Here is a 14,144-nt window from a genome sequence, read left to right on the forward strand (position 1 = left end):
AAATACTGAGGAAGAGGAGGTTCTCCAGAGGGCAGGAGAGCTTTGCCACCAATTTGATCTGCAGAGGGTATTCACCATCTCTGCCCTCTTTACCTCCTAGTTACGTCTGTTAAGACTCAGGAGTATTGAGGTTAAGGGATGGAATAAATTTAAAACTTCTATAATTATATATCACATAGGCCTTCACTTAAGATCATTAAATACTTCTTGTTTGTCCCAATCTGTGCTGCTGTTATCTCTGCTGATAAGGATGATTACGTGTGCCATTTTAGATTGGAGGTACTTGGGACAGTGTCTTTATTTGGATGGTGCCATTTAATGTATTATACTATTTTGTAGGAACCCACATGTTTATTTAGAGAAATGTATGGGGCAGCCCACAAAAGATACTCTGTGGCAAAGCTAATAAAGGCTGTTTCCACAGAGCTATCTAAAGGAATGGGGAAGCACAATAGCCACAAGCAGAAACCACAATGGGTCAATGTTGATAGAATCCCTGGATTGGGAGGTGCTTTTTGAAGGCCAGAAGGGAAAGAAAGTCCGTTGAGAAGGATTTACTACACAGCAGGTCTTGGTGGATATTCAGTTCTGGGAACTCTTGGCAGTACCAGGGTGCAGTTCATTTACCAGTGTACAAATGGTTTAACAGAAAGGCATTCAAGATTCCATCATTTCCATAGCCCACACGGGCTGGTAAATGGGCGATGGACTGCAGAATCCAGCTGCCCAGAGGCAGTGGCCAAATCCGGGATCCGGTTTAGTATGAATGACTGACTCCTGGGAAGGAGAACGTTCATAGGGGGCTGGGGATAGGGGTCAGAGTCCAAGCTGGAGAGAGGACAATAAGCTAAGGGTGGAAACAAAGGCGAACCAGAGCGGCAGCTGGCAGATTGCTGGCGCTCCGCTGGGGAATCAAGCTTTGCTTTTAGAAAAGAGGCAGGCTGCAGCAGGGCGGGCTCTAGCCGCAGCATTCTCAGAAGAGCCTGCAAGGGCGCAGAGCTCGTCGCCCTGGGGCGTGGGCAGCTCGCGGCCGGCATCCCTCCCCCCCGCGCGCCTCCGGGCCAGCAGCGCCTGGCAGTGCCCGCCTAGGGCAGGGCGGGGCGCAGGCCGGGCAGCGCTAGGTGGGGCCGGCAGCTAGGCCGCCGTTGACACAGTGCGGGGCCAGCAGCCCGGAGAGCCCGGGCGGGTGTGGCGCGTTCAGCCCGGCCGCCCGCAGGCCGCGTCCCCATCAGAGGGGGCAGGGCGCACTCGCCCGTCCAGCAGGAGGCCCCTGAGCGGCCTGCTGGCTCCGCCGCCGCCGCCGCGCTAGCCATTCAGCGCGCCGCGTCTCCGCCCCAGTGCTGGGGGCTGAGCTGGGGAGAAGGGGCGGGCACCCGCGAGCAGTGAATCACCTCCTCCTCCTTCTGCCTCAGCGCTGCTGCCGCCACCTTTCCATTCAGTCGCCCAACATGGCTGGAGCGCGGCGGAGGTGAGCCGTCCGCCCCCTGCAGCTCCAGCCTCCTGCGCGCGACCGCCGCGGCTCCGGCGGCGCCTCAGTTCTGCGGTGCAGAGGCCCAGGGGCCCGGTTGTCGCCTGCCGCCGGCATGTGGGGCGCCCCGGACGAGAGCTCTGTGCGGGTGGCTGTCAGGTGAGGACGGACGCGGCGGCGGGCGGGCTGCGGGCGCGGCGAGGATCTGCTCTGGCCCGGGTCACCGGCCGCCGCGCTGTGGAGATGTGAGAGGTGGCCCGGCGGGGGCCCGGCGGCTCTGGAAACCGAGGCGACGGGTCTCCTCCGGCCTGGCGCGCGCGGCCGAGTGCTGGCTGGGAAACCTCCCGCCCTCGGGCCCCGGGAGTTTGCAGGTGACTGGCAGCTGCGCGGCGCCCGGTCCCGGGGGCGCCTGACTCCTCTAGGGGGAGAAGCCGTCGCCGCCCGCACCAGCCGGGTCGCGCCCCCGAGGAACAGTTGCCTCAGGTTCGGCCGCCTTGGGCGATCGCCTGTCTGGCTTTGCCCGGAGGAGCTGCCCCTCTCCTGGGCTGTGGTTCTCTTCTTATATTTGTAGCGTGACTGTCTTGACGTGTACCTGCAACTCCGGCCTTCGGAGGCAGGAGACAAAGCCTTACAATGGTGGGGGTCTAGATTTCTGTGCAAATGGACGTCTCGTTAAGCATCGGCGGGGACTAGATAGCACCAGCGTGTGGGTATTGAAGACATTTCTGGCGCTGGAAGGGATATTATATTTAAGGGAAAATTCCCTGGTGCTAGGTCTGTAGAAGGAAGAAAACTCCTCAGCAAGTGTAAGGGTTAAATGGGTGACTGGGTGAGAAAGAAACATACTGAGGTTCAGCAGGGTGGTTACAATATAAAATTACATATGCCTGGGTGAGAGTTTTGAAATACTACATACATCAAAATTGTAATTTGGTCAAGGACAGATACACGAGTATTGAATGTAATTTGGATTGTTGATACATATCAAGAAGCAGAGCTCTGACAGTTGCTCGTGGAAAATTGCAACATCATCGCTGAAATATTAATGAAGCATTCATGGTAGAGTAAGTGGCGTTGCTTTTATAGCGCTTATAGTCTGTGAATTCGTTTCTCTTTATGTATACATTAAAGATTTATAAAAATAATCTGTCCTCTGAGAAATTATTTTTTAAAATTTTCTACCCTTGTAGTCTTTCTGAAAAGTTATTCTTAAAATCCTATCATGTCAGTATTTCTATAGCTATTTTAGTGACAAATCTTGGTTAGGTATAGAAATGGTAGTTTTATGTATACTTCGTTTCTTTAATCATCTAAAGAATAAAATGAATTATATATATATTTTTCATTCCCTTTACAGACCAGGAGATGGCCACCCATGGAGGTGACTGTTTTATGACTGTTTAGAACCACCTGTTATAAAGCTTTTGAAGTTTTAATTTGGACTTCTTGGTTATTCTAGGGCTACTTATCCAATTGCTGGATTAGTTTGTTTCTCCTGTTTACTGCTACTACCTCTCTTTTGGCCTTTTAATGCTTATTAGTGACTGTACATGGCAGATGAAGGGGAGAGAGAAAGAGGAAACCCAGTAAGATGCAGTTTTGTTAATTAGCAGGTTTGGTCAAGGAGGGTAAAGAAGAAGCATAAAATAGTAATGAAAACAAACAAAAAAGAAAATTGGCTGTCAGAGAAACTGTTGTTAGAGAGTTAATATTTTTTTAAACTGTGAATTCTCTAGAATATCACAGGGCAGTTTGTTGACCACGCTTTTAAAACTGACGCTGCTTGCAGTGGAGATTAACAGAGACATGAATCACCCTAAAGTGATGTTGACAGATAAATAACTTATACTTGGTTTTGGTATGCATGTTAGCACTTTTTTAAGGGAATATGTGTGGGTCTGTTTTTTGGGGAAAGACTTTATAAAAACACGTTGTGAAGTAAGCCACATTGTAAGGATCTTTTTTTTTTTCCATTAAATACATTGTCTGAATAGATTGACTCTCTAAACTTACTTTGCATAGGATAAAAATAGCTTATATAGCACTTTGGCATTTATAAAGTGTATGGACATATGTTTTCATTTAAAACAAATATTTATTGAACATAAAATCCCGTCTCTGTTGTCCTAATTTCTGAGTTAAAAATAGCTATAATTATTGGACACATAGTATGTGCCAGGGTCAGTGCTGTGTGTTAAGATGTTTTACATCCTGTGAAATTGCATTTATTCATCATAACAATCTTTGACTTAGGTCCTGTTATTATTATGGCCATTTTATAGGTGAGACACAGAAAGATTAGGTAACCTTCCCCAAGTTAAACTGGTAGCAAGTGGCAGAAACAGAGCTCTAACCCAGACAGCTTGACTCTAGAGCTCAAGTTCTTAACCATTAAATCTACATGGGTGTGAGGCAAGAACATGCTTTGCAAAACTTTACTTGGCTTAAGGTCACTTGCCTCTTCCTGGTTCTGAACTAGTTTAATTACAAATGAATGACTTTGACAGGATATTCATACCTCGATATTCCTAGAAAAGTTAGAGCTCAGAAAGGAGGAAACTGAACTTACCTAAACTATTTCCTCCAATTTTTTAATCTTTCCTGTGACCTCCAGTCTTACCTTCCAGTTTGTGATAGTCTTCATCAGCAGGATAAATAAAGCAATACATAGACACAAATGATCAGGGCACTTGACTTACTTTTCCCCTTCAATGAATAATGTAATAACAAATAATAAAGTTGACTCTACTTATGTAAATGCACAGTGTCCTAGAGGTTCTTGTGTTTAATTAGATATGGAGACTTATCAGTATGTTAAAGCTGATGACTCTATTTTAGGTTTCTCAAATAAGTGCATGGGTCATATACAGCTTTGGGGAAAAGAAGTTAAACAGAAAGTTTCTCATTTAGGAAGAACATTTTAAATTCAGTTTCTGAAAATGCCTTTTGGCAGAGTATATCTGAGGTGTTCTGTAGGGTATCTTTCATTGTGGTAGGTATGAATTCAGATCACCCTCCCTGCCCCGCTGTCTAACCCCCTGTGGCTATCGAGCACTTGAATTATGATTAATACTGTAACTGAACCAAATCTGGTTCCACTTTCCCAGTGCACAGCAAAGCCAATTTACTGACACCAGGTTGTGGTGAAGTAAAGTACAGCTTATTGCAAGGCATACCCACTCTGGGGCCAAGCAAGGAGAATGGGCAGCTCATGCTCAAAAGACCCAAAGTCCCTGATGGCTTTCAGGGAAGGGTGTTTAAAGGCAAGGTGAGGGAGAGGGTCTCAGGGTGTGTGATCAGTTGTGGATATCTTTCTGATTGGTTGGTGGTGAGGTAACAGGGTGGTATTTCAGGAGTTAACATCATCAACCTTCTGGTTCCAACCGGCCTGGGGTCTACCTGCTTGTGGTCAGCATGCAGTTAATTTCCTTCACCTGGTGGGGGTTTTAGTATCTGTAAAACTACTCAGGGATATGGCTCAGAATATTATCTATAGCCCTTGAGGAACTAAGGGCCCTTGACTTTGTTTTAATAAAAATAAAACTGTTATTATTTTGTCTTGCTTGACTCTTTTCCTTTGTATCTGCATTACTCTGATTAAATATGCTCTTTGGAACTTGGGGAAGGCCTAGGAGGCTAAAGCTTTTCTACAAACAAGAGGCCAGGGACATGGGGAGGGGTGTCTGTCCCTGGGAAGACCCTGCAGGGTCCTGCTTGGTTTCACCACAACTGAGAAACTAAATTTTAATTTTTATTTAATTTTAGTTAAATATAAAAGCTGTCCTTCATTTAGTTTTTGGAAAACTTCTAGGTATGCTTGGAACAATGTGGCTATGTGGACCTATTTTTTATCTGTAAAGTTTATGAAATGTAAATACTTATAAAGTATTTCTGATGAAAATTTAGCCTCCTAATTGACATGTATTGTCTGTGTAATATATATATTCATAAATCATATATATATATGACTTAAAAAACTTAGTGTGAAAAATATATCAATCTTTATATTACATGTTAAAATGATAGTGTTTTGATATGTTGAGTTAAATAAAATATTAAAATTAATTTCATCTATCTCTTTTTCCTTTTTTAAAATATGGCTACCAGAAATTTTAAAATTAAATATAATGTTGCTACCATTATATTTCTATTGGATAGTGCTGCTCTATAGTTTAAAAAAATGTGAGGAAGAAGTATAGAATAAAAATGTTCATAGCCACCACATCATAGATCTGGTATTTTCTGTAGATCAAGAAAATACCAAAATATTGGGTGTCTGTTTTTAGAGTGGTTATATATACACATACACACATATCTATGCACGTATGTATGTGTAAGATTTGATTTAACAGCAACATTTTTTCCCTCTGGGTGCATAGGTGTAGAAAGTTATTGATAATAGACTGATGGTAGCTGACTTCCTAGAAAATGTAGTAAGTTCATAAATGTCACCTACAAAAGTGAGCAATTTTTAGTGTATATTCTATTTTTATTATCTAAGTAGTATACTGAATTGAACCATTCAGTTAACTTAAAATAGTAAACTCAAACATTTTGAATTCTAAATCTAAGACTTTATGAAATGATGTGGTGAAGGAAAGTACAGTGTTTGTTGCAAGGCGCCAACCATGGGGCCAAGTGAGGGGAATGGGCAGCTCACGCTTTCCCTTTTTCCCACTATGTCTGAATGCTGACATAACATATAAAACATTTTCCCCAAGAATTTTATCTTGCAAAATATGTCAAGAGCTGAAAGAAAATGGAGATACAGAAAGGACCATTGTGTTTTCATGTTATTGTCTATATGTGGTTGTGAGCTACAATTTTTTTCTTGGCTTTGGCAGAGAGCAGGACATATCCTTGACACTGAGTTTGGATTAGTGTGTAATGTTGTCTAATTTGCTGTGTTTTTACCTTACTACAGCACTTTTAAGAAGTGGCATTGCTCAGCTAGCTTAAGTGCTGATTGGATAGTTAAAAGCTCTGTTTTGGGTCTGCCACTGGCACTGATTTGCAATGTGACCTCCCTGAACTTTTCTTTTCCCTCATGCTGAGATGGCAGTGTAAAGGTATTAAGGGTTATAAGAGCCTTTCCATATGCAGTCTGTTAAATATGTGATTTTTTTGTTGTTAGCCAAACTGTTGGTACTAACGGTGCCTCTATATTGACAGGAAAGGACCTATTTTGACATTTCAAACTTGTCTTTCCCACAATATGCTTATCGTGGGTACTGTTGTTACTTAAGAGGAAACATTTAGACTTTTGTGATCTCTTTGTCCAATTCTGCCTGTAATACAAATATGCAGTATTTTATTTAATCTACATTAAAACCCTATGAGGTAGGCTGGATAGATACTATCCCTCTTATACAGATGAAAAAGTGAGTCTCAAAGATACTAGGTGACCTGTTCAAGGTTTCTCAGCCACTAAATACCAGAATTGGAACTCAAACTCAAGCTTCCGGTACCTGTTTCTCTGTTCTTAAAAATATTTCCAAATGTTTTCAAAATATTGGGTTGGCCAAACAGTTCATTTGGGTTTTTCCATAAGATGTTATGGGAAAACCCGAGCAAACTGTTTGGCCAACCCAATATTTCACATACTAGTTTCAATGTAATAAGGATCTTTCAAGCTGAAACACGAATATACATGAGGTAAATTATTTGAAACAATTTAATGTTTAGAGAATGTAGAGGCAGATGAGCAAGGCTTTCAGAAATATTTTATGGAAACAGGTGGTTATCTGCTGTTGGTCATTTGTTTATTCCTTTCTTCATGCATCAGACATGTATCATGTGCCTACTATGTGCTGGACACTTTCCTACCACTGAGGATACACGACATACATGACAGACATGGTCCCTGCTTTCATGGAGCTTAGACCTAGCAGTGTGAAGCTCTTTTTAAATGCACAAACTATGTAGGACCTAACACTAAACATATCAACAGCACAATTAGAAATTAAAGACAATTGTTGCAGTTTAGTTTTTATTTGTCTCTTATTTTTTATAGCATTTTTTAGTTCATATATTCCCCAAGAACAGTGATTTAAAAAACAAAAATTATGTCCTACTTCCAAGCATATTTCATACAAAAATTGAACTCCAAAGCCTGTGCATTAGAAGGATATTATTTCTATCTTTGTATGTATGATATAACATGTATGCCCTACTTGTATTGTCTTCACATTTGGATCATAAAGTAAGGGAAATGAAAGAGAGGAGACTAAAGAGCTTGTAGATTATGTGAGCTGAAAGTCAATGAAGTTATTTATTTAAATATGAGTTGATACTTTTTCTTCAGACAAGGTTTATTACATTTATAGTGTGGTAGGTCTGATTGTCATTTGGAACTCCACAGAAGTTCAGATTTCATGTCTATTTATTACTACCCCTTGAGCTCTTACCTGCTAATTAGTTAATATTTTGGTGCATAATTATGGGGTAGTAAATGATGCACTAGAAATTCCAGTTTAGTGAAGCCATGAAAACAGAAATTATCTTGGTAGTTAATTTCATAATCTGCCCAATCTTCCACTTCTCATCCATTTCTCCTCAAAGAAGTGAACTTGGAATATCCCTTATTATGGATGTTTTCCTGTAAGACATGTTACAGCTTCCCTGTGTGACCCTGACTTATAAATGGTTATTTTCTGTCAACATTAGACATGACTTTTATCTAAGTTTCAGATTAGGAAGGAAAATACATCAATGAAAATGCATGCTAGATGACATAATTTGTATTCAGTGTATCATTAGAATAATTTTATTAAAAATAAAATGGATGTTTGTTAGTTTCAGTGCTTCTCTCTGGAGAGCGGATTTGTGAATTCTGTCTTTGAACTTGGTTTCCCAGTGGATTAACTATTTAATCTTCTCAGGGTGTTAAAATAGTTTTCTTGTGGCTCAGGCTTTATTTGAAGCAAATGACAGACAAGCCAAAGGGGACCATTTTGATGACATCCTACAATTATTATATTTCTTAATGTTTAGGAATTATATTTGAGGTTCCTTTGTTCTTAGTTTTTTTGAAATTATTAGACATTTATATATTGAACATAAGTTTTAGTACCTCTATAATTATTGGATTTAAAATAGATTTTAAAACTGAAAGGGACCTTGAAGGGACTAGCTGGTTGAGGCCCCTTGTTTAAGATGATTGAGGTAATAGAGACACTGAGCAGTTGAGGGAATTGCTTGAAGTTCCACAACTAGCAGCTCAAGTCTTCTGTTGACTGTTGCTGTGGATTTTCTAGGACTTTATGTTTTGCTGGCAGACATCTCAGAAATAGAATAAATTTATATTTTATAAACTACAGTTTTAATCCCTTAAGTGCTCCCTTTAAAAGTTTAATTTGGTATTTCAGTGAGTGCTCCCAATCTCAGTGCCCATTATTTTGGCTTTGTGATTGCTTCAATTCTAGAAACTAGACCAGTGATTCTAAAAAGGACCTCTTAAGAGGTAAAGAGAGAGGGATCCCTGGAGTAGAAATCCAGGTCTACATTTTGAGGATCCTATTATATTAAAATGTGAAGAAATGCCAGAACTAGGTTATAAAAATAATATAGACTGTTTTCAACATATACATATAACATATTAATGCTTTAACAACCACCATGGAAATGCAATGTCTGTGTAGCTTAATTTGGGAATAGTATTAATCATGTAAATAGGAGGATTTTGTCAATGCTAGGCCTGGGACATGTGGCCTTCTCCCTCTCCCCTCACCTTGGTTCTTAAATTTTTTTTTTTTCCTACCCCAACAGATTTGAGGATTATAGCACATTCCAATAATAATGGCAGCCTCACTATGGAGGGATGGCTGGAGGGTGGGGAAAGGTAGAGGTAGGGTAGGGTCAGTGTGGTATATTTATTGGGATCTGGAATTGGAGCTGGAGGTAGAAATCTGAGTGGTTTAAAAAAAAACACTTTTGAGTATTACTTTACTAGAAAGGTGGTTCTTAAACTTTTAAATAACGTCTCAGTCCCTCCTATCCTTATTTTAGAAGGAAGTAAAGGATACAATACATTTTGGCCATACTGGAGGCCTGTCATCCAAAAAATATCCTAAATCCTACCTCTACTTGAAGCTTTTCTAGACTTCATGCAGGGAAATTTCTGCGTTTTGGGGCCGCAGACCTTCTTTATGTGATTCTCTCTCTCTCTCTCAAATTCCAGTGAGAGAGGTATACACAATATTATGATTTTCACTGTTCAGCTTGAAATGTCCCTCAAACTGAGAGAATATTTGACATTTTTGTAAAAGAATGTGCTAATATACTGACAGCACTATTACAATAGAACATTTGAAGGACATTGGGGTTATTGAATTGAAACAAGCTGATATCTACATGTCCAGATTTGGAATGAAGGTCATTCAGGATTTAGCCCCAGGCTAACTTTACTTGGGTACTGTTTAGAGCAAGGAAACCAAGAAATTTTTCAAACTTGGTTTTAGAGAGGTGGGCATCCTGAACCCAGGATGGGGTTCAGGGGCTAAATCAAGGACAGCTTAAAGTTTATTCCCTACTCTTTGGATCTCTTAGTATGTAGTAAAATTTTAGTTTTCGAGATTGGATTTGACCTTATTCTCAATTTGGGGGAGCTATGTCTATCACTTAGGCACAACAATATCAGTTCTTCTGAGTAGGATGAATGAATTATATTTTTTCAGAGTAGATATTCACATTATTTGACACAGCTACATAGAATAAATAAGAGGCTTTTTCTTTCAGCAAACAGGAATAAGAAACCTTGGAGAGGGTCAAGCTGTAGTTAATTATTATGGTGTGGTATATTGATCACATGGTGTACTAATGAGGCATAGGGCACCTCTACTCTCAGTTGTATGCCTTATAATGTTAATTTACTTTTTTAGATCAAAATTCATTCATTTATGACATAATTATTGAATGTCTATTGTGTACTGGAATCACATAAGTTGGAGGCATTAAAGCAATTGGAAACGATGTGATATAATAGAATGAACATTGGATGATTAGAAAACTGTTTTCGTCTAACCAATGATAAACTTGGCTTTGTGTATAGATAGTTCTCCACCTACCTCAGTGGACTCGGGAAAAGAACAACAGAGACAACCGTGGGAAAGCATATGGAAAATGGTTTTTACACAAACACAGGCAGTAATACTATTAGAGATGAGTTTGATATATAACCAACGATGAATATATTCGTTATATTCCAAACTCTAGCAATTAGATTAGTCATTCTCTAATATGTAAGCCATAACTTGAATTTTCAAAGTACTTTTATAGGTGTTGTGTCTGTTCTCTTGCTTTTTGAGTGCCTATTACTTACACCACTATGAATGTAACAAAAATGCATATAAATACTTCCAAAAACCTTACTTTACCCAGTCTCCTAATTTTCATTTTGCTTCCAACATGTAAATCACATACTATCCTTCTCTATCTTACCAAATTGCTTTTTAAATAGTTTACTAAAATCCACCATTTTTATTCTTTTCTTTCTCTTCTCACACAAGACTTTCAGTTGGTATGGTTTATAGTGTTTGTAAAGTTACTACTATATTCTTTGTGAGATTAACAATAATATTGTTATATTTTCCATTAGTTGCTTAACTTGATGTAAGACAATGATGACTAAATTGGTTAATAATAGTGTGAATTTTCCTTCTGAATTGGCTTGCACCAATGTTGAAAATGTTGCTAATGCTTTCCTTGCTGCATCTATCTCATCAACCTTGGCAACAATACACTAAACCAAGTTGCGGGTTAAAGAGTGTTGTAAGGAGTAAACTGAGTAAAAAGACTAGAAGTAATAAAAACACAGAATTTAAAAAATATATTTACATTTTCTGTAAAATTTTTTTCTGGCACCTGGAGCTGATGGGCAATGTTCCTGCAGAGTTCATTGATAGATGTATATGAAGACTTAGCTGAAAGCATTTTAAAAGAAGGCTGATACTTAGAAGCAGAAAATAGACCTTGCAAGCGCAGTCTGTCTCCAAAATCAGCTTTTAATTTCATAAGTTTTATTTGATATTTTTTCTGTTATTGAAATAATGTAATCAAATTAGAAAAAGTATCTGGGAAAAGAGAAAAGCAATCAATCAATGTTTACCACCATGATATAATTACTACTAGCATTTTGTATATTTATTTTTAATCTTTTCATATGTGTACTTATATATATATATATTTTTAAAGAGCGTCTTCTAATTAATTTATGTATTTATTTTTGTCTGTGTTGGGTCTTTGTTTCTGTGTGAGGGCTTTCTCTAGTTGTGGCAAGTGGGGGCCACTCATCGTGGTGCATGGGCCTCTCACTGTCGCGGCCTCTCCCGTTGCGGAGCACAGGCTCCAGACGTGCAGGCTCAGTAGTTGTGGCTCACGGGCCTAGTTGCTCCGCGGCATGTGGGATCCTCCGAGACCAGGGCTTGAACCCGTGTCCCCTGCATTAGCAGGCAGATTTTCCACCACTGCGCCACAAGGGAAGCCCTACTTATATTTTTTGTAAATTGCTGCAATGTGTATACACTTTTATAGCCTGATATTTACCACTTTATAGAGTAAAGCATAAGAATTTTTCCATGTCTTTATATTAAAGAAGGGCATTTTGAGTTAACATGCTAAATGTTACACATCATCTGCCTTATTTCATTAATTCAATTCAGTTTCTATTAAATTCCATATATCAAACAGTAATTTAATTGTCAAGCCTTTACTGTCTAATAAGGATGTTAATTTCATTTTCTAAGAGTTGTGCAGTGTCTTACGTTTCTTGGTAACGCTTTCACTTCCACTGATGAGCAAAAAGTCTACAAATGACTATTTCTTGGAATTGAAAGGGGAGGGTAGTGCTTCTTACCCAGAATATATGATTAAATGTTATGGTACTGAGGATGCTTTTCAGAAAAAGATGTACTGATAATAAAATTTTTAATTTTTCAGCTATATCTATAGCAACATAAATAATGTATTAGTATAATACACTTTCACTCAACACATTAGTCTAAGCCACTGATGGTAAAGTAAATCAAACACAGATCTATAACCATGAAACTTGAACTTGAAAATCAGTGCATATCTAAAGTGTTTTATTTTGCTTGTGTTCACCTAATTCAACACAAAACAATTTTGTTTGAGCAGCCTGTTGGTAATGTAGTCTGCATCTGTCCTGCCATAAAATGGAAGTTGTCCACTGCTGATAAAACATGAGATTACAGATTTCATTCCTAGTTATTTGGACTGCCACTTAAGGTTAATTCAGATGTGACATCTGTGACATTTTCAAGTCTCAATTTACAAAATGATGCTTTTGAATTTTAGTTTGCCAACTTGGCATTAGATTGGGAACATTCCATCTGTCCTTGATTATATTCTTACCTATTTTGTTACATAAGTGTAATTGGACTGTTAACTTCGTAGCAGATTCAGTTCCTGTCTTTGAGTATAGGGTTTCCTTAGTTTTCTCTGGTTCTTAATTTTGTACTAACTTAGTATAACTCATCATAATTTTATTTACCTTTGCATGTGTTCTGTGACTGCAGCTCTCAACATAGAGTAAGTCAAAGACTGTTCATGATTTTGCAGTTTTAAATTTCAGCACATTTTGACATCAGTTTTTGTGGTTTCATTTTATATGTTTCAATATTAGGAGTCTACCTTGTTCTATTTAAAAATAGGTGTAATGAAATTGTGTTATTGTGTGCTGTGTATACTGATGATCTGTAAGTCCAGTTGATTTCAGTGTAATGGTAATAAGGCCAAGATTACGAATTTGATCTTTAATTTTTAAATTTTTTGGCTGCGTTGGGTCTTTGTTGCTGCACCTGGGCTTTCTCTAGTTGCAGTGAGTGGGGGCTACTCTTTGTTGCGGTCAGGCTTCTCATTGCCATGGCTTCTCTTGTTGCGGAGCACGGGCTCTAGGCACGCGGGCTTCAGTAATTGCAGCACGTGGGGTCAGTAGTTGTGGCTCGTGGGCTCTAGGGTGCAGGCTCAGTAGTTGTGGCGTATGGGCTGAGCTGCTCCGCGGCATGTGGGATCCTTCCGGACCAAGGCTCAAACCCATGTCCCCTGCATTGGCAGGCGGATTCTTAACCACTGTGCCAGCAGGGAAGTCCCTTTGCTGCTTTTTTTTTTTTTTTTTTTGCGGTACGCGGGCCTCTCACTGTTGTGGCCTCTCCCGTTTGCGGAGCACAGGCTCCGGATGCGCAGGCTCAGTGGCCGTGGCTCATGGGCCCAGCCGCGCCGCGGCATGTGGGATCCTCCCGGACCGGGGCCCGAACCCGCGTGCCCTGCATCGGCAGGCGGACTCTCAACCACTGCACCACCCAGCAAGCCCCCTTTGCTGCTTTTTAATGTAACCTTTAGAATTATAATAAATACTGCATCTCAGAAGTAGCAGCTGGATATTAGTGAGGATGACTCAGTACAAATTAGCTAATGCTGGTGAAAAATACGCCAACCATGTTCCAGAATTTTCATCCCCTTCCTTAGATTATTATGACTGAAAATATTTTATATTCAATGTCTATAGGAAGTCTAGGAAATATTGTTATATTCAAAGTATACAGGGGCTTGATAAGAGAAAATGATCTACCTCATATGTTTGTTGTGAGAATTAAGATAATATATGTAAACCCTTATACTACTGGTACTTAGTAAGTGTTTTGTAAAAAGTCGTAGTATT

At 39.7% G+C, this 14,144-nt stretch overlaps 1 protein-coding gene across 10 annotated transcripts in view; it reads left to right on the forward strand.

Moving 5' to 3' along the window:
• Positions 1 to 1,270: 1,270 nt before the first annotated feature.
• KIF21A (kinesin family member 21A) overlaps positions 1,271 to 14,144 on the forward strand; it is a 157,676-nt gene continuing 144,802 nt past the window's right edge. For 2 of the 10 annotated variants that reach the window (XM_073788832.1, XM_073788833.1), the window contains exon 1: positions 1,293 to 1,627. In XM_073788832.1, coding sequence (XP_073644933.1) covers positions 1,584 to 1,627 — 44 coding nt within the window. In that variant the 5' untranslated portion in view covers positions 1,293 to 1,583. Of the gene's footprint in view, positions 1,628 to 14,144 lie in introns of all 10 variants that reach the window. The other 8 variants (XM_073788836.1, XM_073788834.1, XM_073788838.1 and 5 more) reach the window with 7 other exon arrangements.

Source organism: Tursiops truncatus, chromosome 11, assembly GCF_011762595.2.
Source record: "Tursiops truncatus isolate mTurTru1 chromosome 11, mTurTru1.mat.Y, whole genome shotgun sequence".
NCBI lineage: Eukaryota > Metazoa > Chordata > Mammalia > Artiodactyla > Delphinidae > Tursiops > Tursiops truncatus.